At 35.2% G+C, this 16,929-nt stretch overlaps 1 protein-coding gene across 1 annotated transcript; it reads left to right on the plus strand.

The window, feature by feature from the left end:
• Window positions 1-383: 383 nt before the first annotated feature.
• On the plus strand, window positions 384-2,367 carry sox2 (SRY-box transcription factor 2). Its single transcript, XM_052122340.1, has one exon. It carries the CDS (start codon window positions 654-656, stop codon window positions 1,599-1,601), a length of 948 nt encoding a protein of 315 aa, XP_051978300.1. The 5' UTR covers window positions 384-653; the 3' UTR covers window positions 1,602-2,367.
• Window positions 2,368-16,929: the final 14,562 nt, after the last annotated feature.

The raw sequence follows: 16,929 nt of genomic DNA on the forward strand, positions 1-16,929 counted from the left end.
TTTTTAATATTTCAGTTAAAATGGTTAAATTAAACCTGACCTGAAATAAACTGTGCCTATATAAACTAAACAAAGCGACAATGAGAAAAACAATTTGTTCACATAAATAAAATCTGAATGACTCCTTTAGTTTTATGATCTTAATATCATATTCCATGTAATTTGATTAGAAAGTCATCTGTGTGAAATGTTCTCACTTTAGTTCCTGCTCTGACAGTGTTTATTGGTGCTGCCTGCGGCTCAGCGCTGCACTGCTACAAGTCAGTAACCCCGCCCCTTTATGCAAATCCAAGAGACACACAGTTGTGGCTGAGAGAGCAGACGCGCTCTGATTGGTCAGCGACGAACCCATTTATATTCGCTGACTGTCGCTCTATGAATGGTTGTCTATTAACTTGTTCAAAAAGTATCAGGAGTTGACAAGGGCTCTGGCGAGGAGGGAAACCGAGTTTGTGTTGATTCTTCAAGACTAAGAAAAGAAGTTTGTGGGCACAACAGGACCTAAGAGCGCTCACTTCCACAGCAGCAAAGTTACCAGAAGTGGTAAGGTAACTTCAGCAACCTCCAATTTGGACTTGTTTTTTGTTTTTGTTTTTTGTTGGTTTGTTTTATTTTTGCCACTGGTGAGGGAGACATTTAGAAAATCTTTTTAAATGTACAACATGATGGAAACCGAGCTGAAGCCCCCGGCCCCTCAGCCCAACACGGGGGGTACGGGGAACACCAACTCTTCGGGTAACAACCAGAAAAACAGCCCGGACCGGGTCAAGAGACCCATGAACGCCTTCATGGTGTGGTCGAGGGGCCAGCGGAGGAAAATGGCACAGGAGAACCCCAAAATGCACAATTCGGAAATAAGCAAGCGACTGGGGGCCGAGTGGAAACTTCTGTCCGAGAGCGAGAAGCGGCCGTTCATCGACGAAGCCAAGCGCCTTCGGGCTCTGCACATGAAGGAACACCCGGATTACAAATACAGACCCCGGAGGAAAACCAAGACCCTCATGAAGAAGGACAAATACACCCTGCCAGGTGGGCTCCTGGCGCCAGGTGGGAATGCCATGGGCGCAGGTGTCGGTGTAGGGGGCGGTTTGGTCGCCGGGGTCAACCAGAGGATGGACAGTTATGCCCACATGAACGGCTGGACCAACGGAGGCTACGGCATGATGCAGGAGCAGCTGGGCTACCCACAGCACCCGGGGCTGAACGCGCACAACACGGCGCAGATGCAGCCCATGCACCGTTACGACATGAGCGCGCTCCAGTACAACTCCATGACCAACTCACAGACGTACATGAACGGATCGCCCACCTACAGCATGTCCTACTCGCAGCAGAGCACACCCGGAATGCCGCTGGGCTCCATGGGCTCGGTGGTGAAATCCGAGTCCAGTTCGAGTCCTCCGGTGGTCACGTCATCCTCTCACTCCCGAGCCGGACAGTGTCAAACGGGTGACCTGAGGGACATGATCAGTATGTACCTGCCCGGGGCGGAGGTCCAGGAACAGAGCGCCCAGAGCAGACTGCACATGTCCCAACATTACCAGAGCGCACCTGTGCCCGGTACGACGATTAACGGCACGATTCCATTATCGCATATGTAAATGAACGTTTCTACGCCGCTGAACTCCTTATCGGACTATTTTTGTACAGAACACTTTGGGGAGGAAAAAGTTGTATAGAAATCAAGGAAAGAACACAAACTTTTGCTTTCTATTTAAAGAGGAACGGTAGGAACAATTGTTCGTTCTGCTTTGTTTTTGTTTTTTTTCTTCTTCTCTTTTTTTATTACAGAAGGTGTAAGAGATTTGGAAAGTAGACATGGGGAGAGTGAATCAAATGTTTTATTATTGCAATTGACTTTTTGTACAGTATTTATCAAAGAAACATAATAAATACCAGATGTAATGTTTGTAAACAGCAGGACGTTGCATTTTTATAAGAACTAAAAGATGGCAGAACTGATGTTTAGTTCTGTATACTCCAAAATTTTGCAAAATGAATGGACTGAAAAAAAAGAGTTTCTCGTTGAAGGTAAATAGTAACATAATCATTATTATTATTTGTATTATTTTGTTCTAAATGAGAGAACATACAGAGGCAGGTTAGCTAATTTTATTTTATTATTTTATTTTATTTTTGGTGTCCCACTCTTCATCTGTTAGGTATATGAAGTTTGTGTTTTTTTAATTTTTTTTTTCACGGTTTGTAAATTTTCTGTATATTTACTGTGATATTTTAAGGTTTTATTTCGATATTTTCATTTTTAGTAGTTGTATTTTAAAATGTGGCCTGTTCGCAGCTGCCAAAGCTCCATGTATATATTTTAACTAATAACATACAGTCTGATTTTTTTCAATATGCAGTTTGAAATGAATAAATTTTTGAAATTTGGATATTTGAAATTGTTTCTGGTTTTGATTTTATATATCTTTTTAGTTGCTATACTAATTTGATACGTTCTAGCTAATTGTCACTTATCCACTTTTATATGCATGTATAGTCTCTAACACACATATAGAATTATAAAGCACAGACTTGACATGAGCTATGCATTATTTGCATGAAACGACATGCAATTGTCTCAATAAGCTGACAGACAGACACATGGTGCAGCTCTTAAAAAGTAAGTACATTGGAATATTTTAAGTGCATGTGAAGAATCCAAGAACCCAAACAGTGTTTGTTGGTATTTTATTTAAACAAATGAAATGTTAGATGTTATTTAAGTGTAGAGTGAGTATTATGTTACGTTAACACCGTTTCTATGTTTTAGTGGAAACGAAGACTGAGAGACACCGGCGTTAAAGTTTCTTGCCTGTAAATCTCTGCTCGTCTGGGGGAGATAAAATGGCCCAAATGAAACGAAGACGCACGTCAAGGTAGTCATTTACTTTAACTTTATTCTCATTGACTAGTTTATCTGGCTTAAAGCTATTTATAAAGAATGCTGAAATTATTTAAATCATTTTATTTATTTATTTTTTTGTGGTCGCAAAATAACAAAAGTGACGTTGAAATTCATTCAAAAATATTTTTTTGTTCATTAACTAAAAATATTAGTTTATTATAAATGAATAAAAACAAATAAACAACAGGCAAGTCGTTATGATACATTATATAAAGCAAGGTTAACATATATGTTGATTAAAAACAAAAGTAGGAAACACTGCCATGCGGTGAAAATGAGATTTTCCGGTATTTAAAAAACAAAACAAACAAAAATAAAAATAAATAAATAATAATAAAAAAAATATTAGTTGTGCGAATAAATTAGCATTTTCGATTCAGTTGTGTAGGCTAATTTACAGACCCACAGCTCAGAATAATGTCTTCATATTAATGTTAATGTATTCAAATACTGGCAGGGCACAGAGAACATGCTGCATTTATGATGTATTTTGTTTGCTTGTGTGTTTGTTTATTTATTTGTTTTTTTCAGCTTGTGTTGCTTGAAATTAATCAAATAATAAGATTCTGGAGGTGAAGTGTGTGAATGTAAGGAGTGTAAAATCTGCAGGGTGTTCGAATATTTTGCTGCTCTGTGTTGGTAGATTCTTGCCAAGGCACCGAGGCGTCTATTACAGCGGGTCTCGGGGGAGAAGGGCTCACATTATGCGCTAAATGAATATTTGACGAGGGCTCATTCCGACAAACGTGTCCCTGCCGGACTCTCAAAGGGTCAGGGAGCACTGCTTAAATCCATTATTTATACAAGCACAGGCATTGGCTGTAAAGGCTGAATCTGTTTGATAAACTGTGAGTTTAAGTCTGGAAGGGGTGCATCACGCGTTTAGCATCTAGGAAAGTGTCGACGTAGATCTACTTATAGAACTCCATTTGTGGTGAATTGTCTCTTTGTGTTGGGGTTCAAGAATCTTAGAACCGTACTTTCTAAATAAGGTTCTTAAAACGCTATTTACAATCAAAAGGTATTCTGGAATTAGAATCCACATTTTTGGTAGAAGGACAATTGAAAAAAATCGAATTTACTTTTCTAATTCGATAGAGATGTTTAAATAGGCTAAACTCATTTGCCAATGTAATTTTTTGAGCCTACTGAAAAATAAAATAAAAATGACCAGAATTAACCGATTCCACTTTTTCCATGGGGGTGTAAATTCAAGGCCGAGTCCCTGTTTGACAGAATAATAATATGAAAATAAATGCTTTTGCTGTCATGTAATATTTTCACATGTGATTTTATTGCTTCTATATTATTAAGCATTGTGAGGTGTTTGTTGAAAATGCATGTTAATCGTGAGGGAATATTTGGGGACATGGCCCGGGGAAACTGATGTTGTGGAGCAGCAGATATCTGTAGAGCAACAGGTGGTAAGCGCTGGAGTCTGCTTTATCCTCAAAACCCATCAGTGAGGAATCGCATATAATAAGATCTTTAGTTTTTACTGATTGGTTGTTGAAATTTCAACTGACCTCACTAGTATTTTTAGTGTCGGATTACTTTTTTAAATACTTAGCCTACGCATTTCCCCCTTTCTTTCAGTTAGGCCTAAACGAGCTAACTCATCCTTTAAAATGTTGCTATTTCTTTTGCCATTGCTTAGACAAAGACATTTCATTATCATATGCTCAAATATTAGTTGAATAAGGGATTACATTTACGTGGCAAAAGACCAATGAGAATAGCTGTAAAAAAATACATGTCGTATACATCTTCAATTATTATTATTAAATTATTAGTAGTATTATTGCCTGTATTCATAATAATAATAATTATTAATAATAATAATACATTTTCTTACTGTATTAATATTATATAATTATCATTAATAATTTGTCTTATATTATTTATTATATTATTATTATCTGTAATAATTTTAATAATAATATTAATTATAATTATTAATAATAATAATACATTTTCTTACTATTTTAATATTAAATAATTATCATTAATAATTAAACTACGATACAAATCATCAGGCTATTTTATCAATCATTTATTTTCATCTATTATCATTTTTATTATCACCTAATCTTCATTAAACATAATTGTTATTATTATTCTTATTATTAGACCTATTAGTATTGCTATTATATTATCAGTCGCAAATGGTTGAGATTTTTAGGTTTTCCTAATTTATTTGTTATTATTTTAACCGTATTTTTATGTGGTGAAAACAGAAAATGAAAATGTGTATGCGTAGTGCATTGTGTTGTGTTGGTGCTGATTGTAAATGGGTGGAGAAAGGCGAGAACTATTTGGAGAAAGTAATAAGTTGTTTCTTGTGGCCGTTTTTGTGGGGGGTGGGGGGGGGGGGGCAGTGATGGTGGGGGATTCAGCATTGTGAGACTGGCTGTATTGAGAACTGTCAGAGATGTCTCTCAATGGGTGAATGATCCAGTGCAGGTGCAGGGAAACAGGGGGATGGGGGTCTCAATAAGACCACACACTGTCAGCCAGCACCACATCAGTCCCGCAGCTCGGGCCGAACCGAGCCTGAGCAAACACAACAGCATCATTGCCTACTGAGACTTCTGATGCATTTCTTTTCTTTTCTGTAATCCGACAAGTGCGTTTATAAAACCAGAGTCAAAGCAGATGTTTAAAATATATTTCATTTAATCAAAGCGTTTGGAAAATTTGAGATGCTGCCTAAGAAATAACCAATGTAGTTATAGTGTGTGTGTGTGTGTGTGTGTGTGTGTGTGTGTGTGTGTGTGTGTGTGTGTGTGTGTGTGTGTGTGTGTGTGTGAAATCTGTTTGAAACGGAAGGGATGAAAGGATAACCCTTGTTTAATATCAAAGTACAGTTAGAATTCTACTCAAGATCCTGTTTGAGTCTGTGCATGGCAGGACAAGAGCTTGTCATCATATCCACGCATGCCAGTCCCTTTTATCAGCTGTCAGAGTCTTTGTTGTGCAACGTTACTTTCTTAGTTTGATTCTTCTTCTCAACAATATGCATGAAAGAAACGTCTTTATCCCATAACACGTGCTGTTCACTGATACTCGTAAAGAACACACACTTGTGTATTGATTGTGTGCACATAGTCTACATGCTTCATTTGTTTGGTGTTTACGACACTTTTACATATGTCAAACGCGAACAATTATTTTGATATTGTCTAAAATATAAACAATTTGTTTACATACAACTTTGAATTAACACGTCATTAATGACAGCATTTCCGTGGATAATTGGTCCTTTGTCTCGATTTTTAGAGTTTTATTCCACTTTCCCCGTCGGTATATATATCAATACAACATCTTTATAACAAAAAAAAAAAAAAAGACATTTGATTTGATTTGTCATTTTGTTAGACATCTTCATTGTAATGTCCATAATTCCGTTTACGATTTCAATTTCAGATATTTCAAATTTCAAAACGTTTCTGTACTTTGCTGTGCTTTAGTGCAATAAGCGCAATTATATTTTTACACCTTCAGTGAAAATGTAACAGCTGATAAGGAATCATACAGTTTAGTTGAATCTTTTCTTATTCTGATCACATCTGTCCGTCCCTAAAAAAGTAACATGAGCACTTGCATCTATTCTGCGTCGTTATGCGGTGCAACAAGTTTGGCCATATGCAAAACTGAGGTGCAAGTATTTCATCACGCGTGGAACAATCTCTGCCTTTATACAGCAGATCAGTCACAGCGATGCGGATCAAGCGTGCTTTTAAACGAGTCTCATGGACAATACACTACTCTAATGTTATGTGTGCAAGAAAGGGACATTCAGTAAACCATTTGACCAATTTATCCGTCCCGTATCAACACATCATTGGCTTTATAACCTAAAGAAAAAGGTTTCGAAAGTTTAAGTAGAACTATTTGCGTCGTTTTTGTCGATTAATATGCAACATGTGTTTAATGTTCAGTCAAATTATTTTTGTTTCAGAAAACATTTCAAAGCTCAAAAACGAAATAATCGAAATCAGCGAAAATAAAGCGTTACTTTATCGAAAATGTAACGAAATACTGTGAAAGTGAAATACTTTCGTATTGTTTTTAATGTTAAAAACGGTCTTTTTTTCAAGTTTCGGATTGGTTCTCAGTGCTCCAGAAACGTTATCTATTGATAATCTAGTCCATATTATTCCCATTTCCGAAAGTCATCGGGTGAATGTGTACAGCTATGACGCACTTTTTGCATGGATGATCTTCAGCATATGAAATCAGTTTTTGTTAGTTTCCCAGCATTAGGTTGGGGGGCTGTAAGGAGGTTGTCATTAGCTGACCCTCACAAACAGCAGAGCATTGTTCTCCTCATTCCACCCAATTTCAAGCTTCACTTGTACATAGTCTATATGTTGATAAATGGCACTAAAAGCGAATGGGTCATCCTACTTTAAAAAGATCATATTCATCAATTCCATCATTTAAACCTGTTATTTGTTAATAAGTCTTTGTCTTTTTTGAACAGTAGGCAATCTAAGAAGCTAATCTGAAATTCTCACAAATCAGAAGATCTTGAAGATCCAAAGTGGATTGAAATCGGTGGTATAAATTTGAATAACGAAAGAATATGTTGTTTGGAAATATTCCCAGAACACATGTCTCTCATTTTTGGACCAGCCAGACATATGTGTTCTTTCAGAAGAAAGGGTTTACAAAAGTTTGTCTGGACGTTGAATGGGCCCCTTAACCGGCCCATTATGTTTCTCTGTTCACCCCTGTGTCATCTGAATGGAACGCGTGGGCTTGTTGACAACTAATTTTCTCAAAATGTTCACATCCCTTTAGCTTTTTCTGCCCATGCCATTGTGATTTCCCCATGCGACTTTCACTTAAGGATTATTTTGAGCCAATAATTCGAACGGATTAAATCGAATGGATCGGCAGATATTCGATTCGAAGAATTTTAACCAAGCCTGTACGAACAAAACATGAAATATTTACAGTAGGTTTAACATATTTAAAGGCCTCATTGTGTGAGTTCTAATCCCATAAATCCAGTTTCAACGGAGCAGGCAAAGCAAAAGTATTTAAACGCGTTATTTTAAATCCGATCAAATATTTGATGTCGATTGACATTTATATTTTCCAAGTCAAAGTTAAGGAGGAAAAAGGGGAAATGTCAGTTTTCCATTTACACGGCTGTTAAATATAATATTTAAAAATATACATATACACACACTTGACAGAAAACAAAACTCATCAAAATCTTTCTTATATAAAGTTAAAATAGACACTTTTAATTAATACTCAAGCATTCAAATCTTTTGAATGGCCCATATGCTCTCATCAGAGACCCTTCTCGAATGTAAAGTTGTATTATTATTATTATTATTATTATTATTATTATTATTATTATTATTATTTCGACTTAGAGAGCTACTCGATCGTTCACTGTAAGTGACGGAACGCAACGCTTTAAATATGACACACATTTGGAGCAAACAAAAAGCATGAAACTGAATGACAGTATGAAATTATGCACATTTATATTATTTTGCGCGCCAGATTTCGTTAATCTCAAATGCTTCCAAACGAATGCATGAGAAAAATCTGCCACCAACACATTTAGCCTGTTTTAAACGTAAAAAGTTATTGAGCACTTGCGTTAAATCATCAAATCGTGCGTTTTAAAATGTGCCGAAATTATGAAGAAATTGAAAAAAAAAGAAAAAAAAAAAGAAAAAGCTCCTTGGGTTTAAAGCGGGTGTTGTTGGTTCTATGGGCTGATATGGGAGATAGTGGAGTGTGTGCTGCTCAGTCAGGGCATTTGATTGTAAATAAGAGAGTTCACACGCCGATCGAGTGACTAGAGGGAACAGGCGAACCATTTGAATCAGGTGCCTATCTCCCTATCGAGGCGATCAGAGCTCAGCCAAATGACATCTCCCTCTGAAAAGCCAATCTAGTCGCAGGATGAGATTTCACTGTCTTTGCGCTCAACCTGCCCAATTAACATAAGAAACACAGTGAGTCCCATTAAAACATGCAACAGTTGGTGGGCAGTTATGGCATTATCTGCCAACAACCCAAGTACTGGGTTCCCTCCGGGCGATCCAAAACAAAGCCTGCATTATCACTTTATTTTGTACCGGGTTATTGGTAGCACTTTGCAATATGCAATAACAAGGTGTTCCAGAAACAATCAGGGTACTACAATGAGGCTATAAAGGCCCCCCTTAAGGAAAATGTGCTCTCGCTCTCTCTCTCTCTCTCTCTCTCTCTCTCTCTCTCTCTCTCTCTCTCTCTCTCTCTCTCTCTCTCTCTCTCTCTCTCACTTTCACTCTCTCTCTCTCTCTCTCTCTCTCTCTCTCTCTCTCTCTCTCTTTGAAAATTGGTGTTAAGTTTATCAAGATTGAAAATATATGTATTTATGTCATATTGATGGAGCAACATCATTTGTGTGGAAATAAACAATAAAGGCAGGTTTTTATTATTAAAATATGTTAACAAAAGCGGGCGAGGGGGTTATAGTGATAGTGTTGATATAGGGGCAATAGTTATAGGGCAAAGTTTGTCACCTTATGCACTTTTTTCAGACACCAAGATGCTTTTTGAGTAACAAATTAAGATAATGCTTATTCAAAATGACCACTTTAGAAAAGAGTGCATCATTTCCTGTTCATTTCAATCACAGCTGACCTTTCATAACATCTCAAGTATTTGATAAACACATGCATCTCCACTGTGACTGTACAACTGTACAACTGTACAGCATAACTGTACAACTCTGTACGTACATATGCAATTGCACAGCAGCATTTGTATTGATTTATTACAATAAAATCATGATGTTCTCTGCTTAAAAGCACTGCAACAAAACTTGTGCATTTATGTATTTATGTGCTTATTGTTTGCTTGGAGGATTATATTTGTGATCATTCCCTTACCTTTGATCATTTATGCTTCTGATTTCAATATAAGCCACAGAACTGGCCTCAAGCGTGTCATGAACAGCAGCAGAGCACTTTGTATTGATTATGTGTCAGAGTCATTTACTGTATGTTGTATTGCTATCTGTAGAACATGACATGACACAGATTAGCAGCTTTTGGAATTGCACCTGCCACATAATATGAAGTTCAAAACTCAAAAGATAAGATTTAGACACAGCTTATATTGTGTCAACCATTCTATCAATAATTGTGTATTTTGTTGGGGAACCTCAACATGGAATCATTGCAACTGTGGATTAAATTCATTCAAGGTCCGCGTCATTAGACCAACATGCAGCTTAAGAGGCTTGACGTTAATGAATGTTTTGGCGCAGGGTTAATGAATGCCTGTGCACGGGTTAAGCAGCACCAGCTTTCACTTTCATGCAACAGGAAATGTACAAACACTTTTCTTAACCTCATGCAATTTTTAATAATTCCTCATAACCTCTCAGCATGTTCAGAGGAACTCAAATTCATACTAAATGATGTCAGCTGCGTTTTGAATGGGAAAGAAATCAGTGTTGAAATACAGTTGATTGTGACAGCTGAAATATGATCTGAAAGACCCAATTTTAAAGAATATTTCACTGACACACTATCCAATCTGCATGAGCCAAATTAGTGGGATTTGAAGAACCTGATTTGTGTTTTATTTCCTAAAACACCAAAAATTTATTCTATTCTATTCTTTTCTTTCCCCCCAGTTGTTGTAAATTATTTGTGATGTTTTGTCTTTTTTCTTTTTCAACTTTTGTATCATTGCTCAGGAGATTATAGTAAAGTTTGTGTGCCTTTTCAGCCTAAGCAGGATAAGCTTGGAGTGGGCTGTCACCGTGGAAACTGCCAGAACAATTCAGTTGAAGTTTGAAGAGGTCAGCTTGCAGGGTCAACAACCCCAGCCTCTGCCTGTGCCAACTTCTGTTGAGCCTGGGATGTTTTGGGGGAGTGCTAGCTCAACCTAACCCTGGGTGGTAGGCAATTCTAAGACTGATATAAATTTTTTGAGTAAGTTTGCGGCCTAAGCTCTCCAGGAGGCCTGTGAAATCGATTTTAACCCTGTGACCCTGTCCTGGAGAAGCACGGTTGACAACCTGGGTGAGAATTTAGCTGGGTCTGACAGATTTGCAGCTCTTAGAGCAAAGAGAGAGATTGAGAGGGGGTTGGAGGGAGGGTGCAGAAAAACCCCAAGCATCTCTTGAGCTCTGGGGTGTGTTTTAGAAGTGGTCATTAAAACCTTATTAAAAGTTGGAATGGTTTGAGGAGTAGAGCTGGTGAATATCAGTACAGCCTTGATCTGTGGCCCTCAAAAAATACACCAGCTTAGGAATAATGTCCATAAACTTCACCACAATTTTGAGCATAAGCTACTCAAATACAAAAGATCTGAAGTGTTACACCATGGTTGATGATCGGATTTGTAACCACTTTAGTTGGTTTTATAAAAGGGGCAGAGATTGCCCAATGAAATAAACACCACTTAGATTGAAACTGCAGAGTTTAAGTTCATCATGACAGATACAGGAAAGTAACACAACTTATCGGAATGCAATACAATGAAACACGCCATTTGATAGACTAGACATCAGTCCTTTATGATCTCACAGTTGATGTTCGATTTGCAACTATTTTAGTTGGTTTTATAAAAAGTGGAAAGTTTTAATGAAGAAGAAGAAAAAAAAAAACTTGGTAAATTTGAAACTTGAGTGTTTATATAAAATGACAGATAGTGTAACAGTGTAGTGTAATGCAATGTGATTCACGCTAGTTGGTTGGTGTTTTTTTTGCCTCCAATAAAATAAATCTCAGTAAAGTAACAATGTAACACGTAACTGTCACATTACATTCTGTCAGCTTGCACTGCAATATCTGTCATTATTCAAACTCAAACTACAGTGTTAACTTATAAGCTTTCTGAGATTTATTTCTTAAATAATAATTATAATTTCACCATTCATAAAACCAACTAACATGGTTTACATTGTGTTACTCTACATTACATTTAACACTATAGTTTCAGTTTGAATATTGACAGATAATGCAACATAATAAAACAGACGTGGCATAATATAATGTAACATAACATACAGAATAGACCACATCTCAGTTGACGACCAATTTAGTTGGTTTTATGTATGTAGGAAATTATGTTAGTTTGTTTTTCTGAAAGAAACCTCAGTAAGTTGGAAACTGCAGTGTTGAAGTATGTATGACAGATAATGTAACATAGTGTTGTTTAATGCGAACTACCTTTGTTTTCCAATACTCATAATCTCTATATTGAATCAGAACATAACACAATGTATCTGTTACATTAAAATATTATACGTGATGTTCGGTTACGTTACTTTGCATTATCTGTCATTATTAAAATGTATGTTATAGCGTTAAGTTTTAAGCTTACTGGGATTCATTACATTGAAGAAAAAAACCACACTTCTTGTTTCATTTCACCAAGTAACGTGGTTAACAATCCATTGCACTGCACACTTAATATTGTAGTAAGTTTGAATAATGACAGATAATGCAATGTAACGTAACAGAAAATGGCTTAACATTACATAAAATGCCATATATCAGTTGGCAGTTTGAAACTGCATGTTAAAATATGTATAATAGTAGATAACACAATGAAATTACACAAAGTAATGCAACCCTAATGCAATGTAATGTAACATACAATAGGGTAGTCCAGGTCTCATCCACCTAAGATCTCCAGTGCTGATGTTACATTTTTACGTCTTTTTCCAGTGAACCTCAGTCATTTGAAATTTGAATCATGAAAGAATAATGGAACATAACATATGTAGTAGTAAATTATATCAGTTGGTTTTATGGAGAAAAAAAACACAAAGTTTGGTTATGTAACATAACATAACACAGCGTAGCATAACATAACATAACATAAAATAACACAACATAACATAGCATAGTGTAACAGAACGTAACATAAATTAATATAACAGAATGTAACAAAACGTAAAATAACACAACATAACATAGCATAGCATAGTGTAACATAACGTAACATAATGTAACATAACATAAAATAACACAACATAGCATAGCATAGTGTAACATAACGTAACATAACGTAACATAATGTAAAATAACACAACATAACATAGCATAGTGTAACATAACGTAACATAATGTAGCATAAAGTAAAATAACACAACATAACATAGCATAATGTAACATAACGTAACATAATGTAGCATAATGTAAAATAACACAACATAACATAGCATAGTGTAACATAACGTAACATAATGTAACATAACGTAACGTAAAATAACATAGCATAGTATAGTGTAACATAACATAACGTAAAATAACATAGCATAGCATAGTGTAACATAATATAACATAATGTCAAATAACGAAACATAACAGCATAGCATAGTGTAACATAACGTAACGTAAAATAACACAACATAACATAGCATAGTATAGTGTAACAACGTAATATAATGTAAAATAACACAACATAACATAGCATAGTGTAACATAACGTAACATAATGTAAAATAACGTAACATAATGTAACATGTTACATAATGTTACATAACACAACATAACATAGTGTAACATAACGTAACATAAAATAACACAACATAACATAGCATAGTGTAACATAACGTAACATAATGTAACATAACGTAACAATGTTACATAACACAACATAACATAGTATAGTGTAACATAACGTAACATAATGTAACATAAAAAAACAACATATCATAGCATATCGTAACATAACGTAATGCAAAATAACACAACATAACATAAAATAGCATATCATAGCATAACATAACGTAATATAATGTAAAATAACACAACATAACATAGCATAGTGTAACATAACGTAACATAATGTAAAATAACGTAACATAATGTAACATGTTACATAATGTTACATAACACAACATAACATAGCATAGTGTAACATAACGTAACATAATGTAAAATAACGTAACATAATGTAACATGTTACATAATGTTACATAACACAACATAACATAGCATAGTGTAACATAACGTAACAAAATAACACAACATAACATAGCATAGTGTAACATAACGTAACATAAAGTAACATAACGTAACATAATGTTACATAACACAACATAACATAGTATAGTGTAACATAACGTAACATAATGTAACATAAAAAAACAACATATCATAGCATATCGTAACATAACGTAATGCAAAATAACACAACATAACATAACATAGCATATCATAGCATAACATAACGTAACTTAAAATAACACAACATAGCATAGCATAGTGTAACATAACGTAACATAATGTAACATAACGTAACATAATGTTACATAACACAACATAACATAGTATAGTGTAACATAACATAACATAATGTAACATAAAAAAACAACATATCATAGCATATCGTAACATAACGTAATGCAAAATAACACAACATAACATAACATAGCATATCATAGCATAACATAACGTAATATAATGTAAAATAACACAACATAACATAGCATAGTGTAACATAACGTAACATAATGTAAAATAACGTAACATAATGTAACATGTTACATAATGTTACATAACACAACATAACATAGTATAGTGTAACATAACGTAACATAATGTAACATAAAAAAACAACATATCATAGCATATCGTAACATAACGTAATGCAAAATAACACAACATAACATAACATAGCATATAATAGCATAACATAACGTAACATAAAATAACACAACATAGCATAGCATAGTGTAACATAGTGTAACATAACATAACATAACATAATGTAACAAAACATAGCAAAACATAAAATAACATAGCACAGTAGCATAACATAGCATAACATATAACATAGCATAACATAGCATAACATAACATAACATAGCATAACATAACATAGCATAACATAAAATAAAATAACATAACATAATGTAACAAAACATAGCATAACATAACATAGCATAGCATAGCATAGCATAGCATAGCATAGCATAGCATAACATAACATAACATAACATAACATGCGATAGTCCAGATCTAATGCAATGCAATACAATGTAACATAACAAATCATACAGATCATACAGATCTCAGCCCCTCCTCATATCTGGATGAAGGACTCTACTCACTTTCAGGAAGGCCAAACTTCACACGGACCTGAAAATCTGAGTCAACCTGCTCTGTGATTTGAACTGATTTCGGACGGTCACAGGGGATATGGCGCTATCAAAGGACTGACTCACCATGCGGATCAGAGCTCGGGCTCTACTCTCGGTGGCCGATTCCATCTGTCACGTTTAACAGACTGAGGCTGTCTGCTGGGCACTCAGCAAGCGAGTTGTGGCGAGTGTGTGCCAAATTGTTGCTGATTGTATTTGATTGCATTTGAGTGCAGCTTTGACGATGGGTCTAAGAGCTGATATCATCCCACTCTTGTCACATCACAGCAGAAAGAAACGGGAAACACTGCTCAGAAATGTTGGACCCCTGGGAAGAAGCCATTCTGCTATTTGGAGGAGATAATACTTGGAGGAAGCCCAGAGTGTGTGATTGTTGGTGTGGTTATGACAGAAGGGAACTGCGATATACTCATAGCTTGGGTGCAGAACATCTCAAGCGCTCTCTTTACTCCAGTTAGGAGTTCAGGCTGTTATTACAGCGTCATGCCATTCGTTTGTGGCTCAAATGAGTGACAGAAAATTTTCTGGGTGTGTGAGTATGTAGGTTTGTTTACCTCTGCATAATGTCACCTTTGCCACCATATTTAGATTTGTTTGCCCTGTCTATAGAATGAAACCTACGTTTTGCTACATGACCTTCATTGGTACCTTTCCTTTTCTTTGTAAACATGTCTCCAAGATTGTGAGTAAATGCAAGTGTTGCCTTCATTTGCCTTTATAAATCTTGTTTGAACAATGCCAGTATTGTTGATGTAACATATTTCAACTAATTCTATTTCTTAGAAACCATCCTTACATTCATAATTTCAAGGGAAGGAAGAACTGTCCAATACACATACTGTATGTATCTACAGTATCAAATAACAAAGTCAACATAAATTGGAATTCACAACCCATTTTATTTCAATTATGTACGTATATTTGAATTAAACAGGAGAGAAAAATCTAAATATGAGATATATTTATAACATATGAGAAAAATGTTATGACTGCACTAGATTTTGTTGATCAGAGTGTTGGCTGGAGGGAGAAACTGAAGTATAAGGGGGTGATGTAAGTTGTTTCAGAGGTGAAGCAAGTTTTGATTAAAACTTACGTAGACAAAAAATAAATAAAAAAAAGAATGAATGTACATGTACAATAATGAATGTACAATGTAAAAGAATAATGTACACTAATGAATTTTGCACATAAAGACCAGGAACATGATAGTAACATATTGCAGTATAACAAAACTAATGTAGTGTACCCTAATGCAATGTATCATATTGTTACATAGAGTAACATAACGAAACATGACAAAGCATAATGTAACATAACAGCGTAACATAATATAACAAGGTAACACAAAACAACGGAACATAACACAATACAACTGAAAAATAATGTAACAATACAATGGGACATCACGGAACACAATACAGAACATGCATAGCGTAACATATCCCAACGGAACATAACATAACACAACAGAACATAATGTAACATAATACGGAACATAACATGTAATAAAATGGAATAAAATAACATAATGTAACACAACATAATGTAACAACGTAACATAACACAACACAACATACCATAATGTAACACAATGGGACATAACATAATGGGACATAATATAATGTAACATAACGGAACATACCATAATGTAAGACAACATAATGTAACAACTTAACGTAACATAACTCAACAGAACATAACATAATGTACCATAATGTAATATGACATAACATAACATAAAATAACATAGCATAGCATATCATAACATAATATAACGTAATGTAAAATAACATAATATAACATAAAATAAACATAACAGAACATAACAGAACCTAAAGTAACATATGATAGTCCAGATCTCATCCCCTTA

The sequence above is a fragment of the Xyrauchen texanus genome, chromosome 48 (genome assembly GCF_025860055.1).
Source record: "Xyrauchen texanus isolate HMW12.3.18 chromosome 48, RBS_HiC_50CHRs, whole genome shotgun sequence".
Lineage (NCBI taxonomy): Eukaryota > Metazoa > Chordata > Actinopteri > Cypriniformes > Catostomidae > Xyrauchen > Xyrauchen texanus.

Coding starts and splice junctions, on each gene's coding strand:
- sox2 (XM_052122340.1), top strand. CDS start 654: ATGTACAACATGATGGAAACCGAGCTGAAGCCCCCGGCCCCTCAGCCC.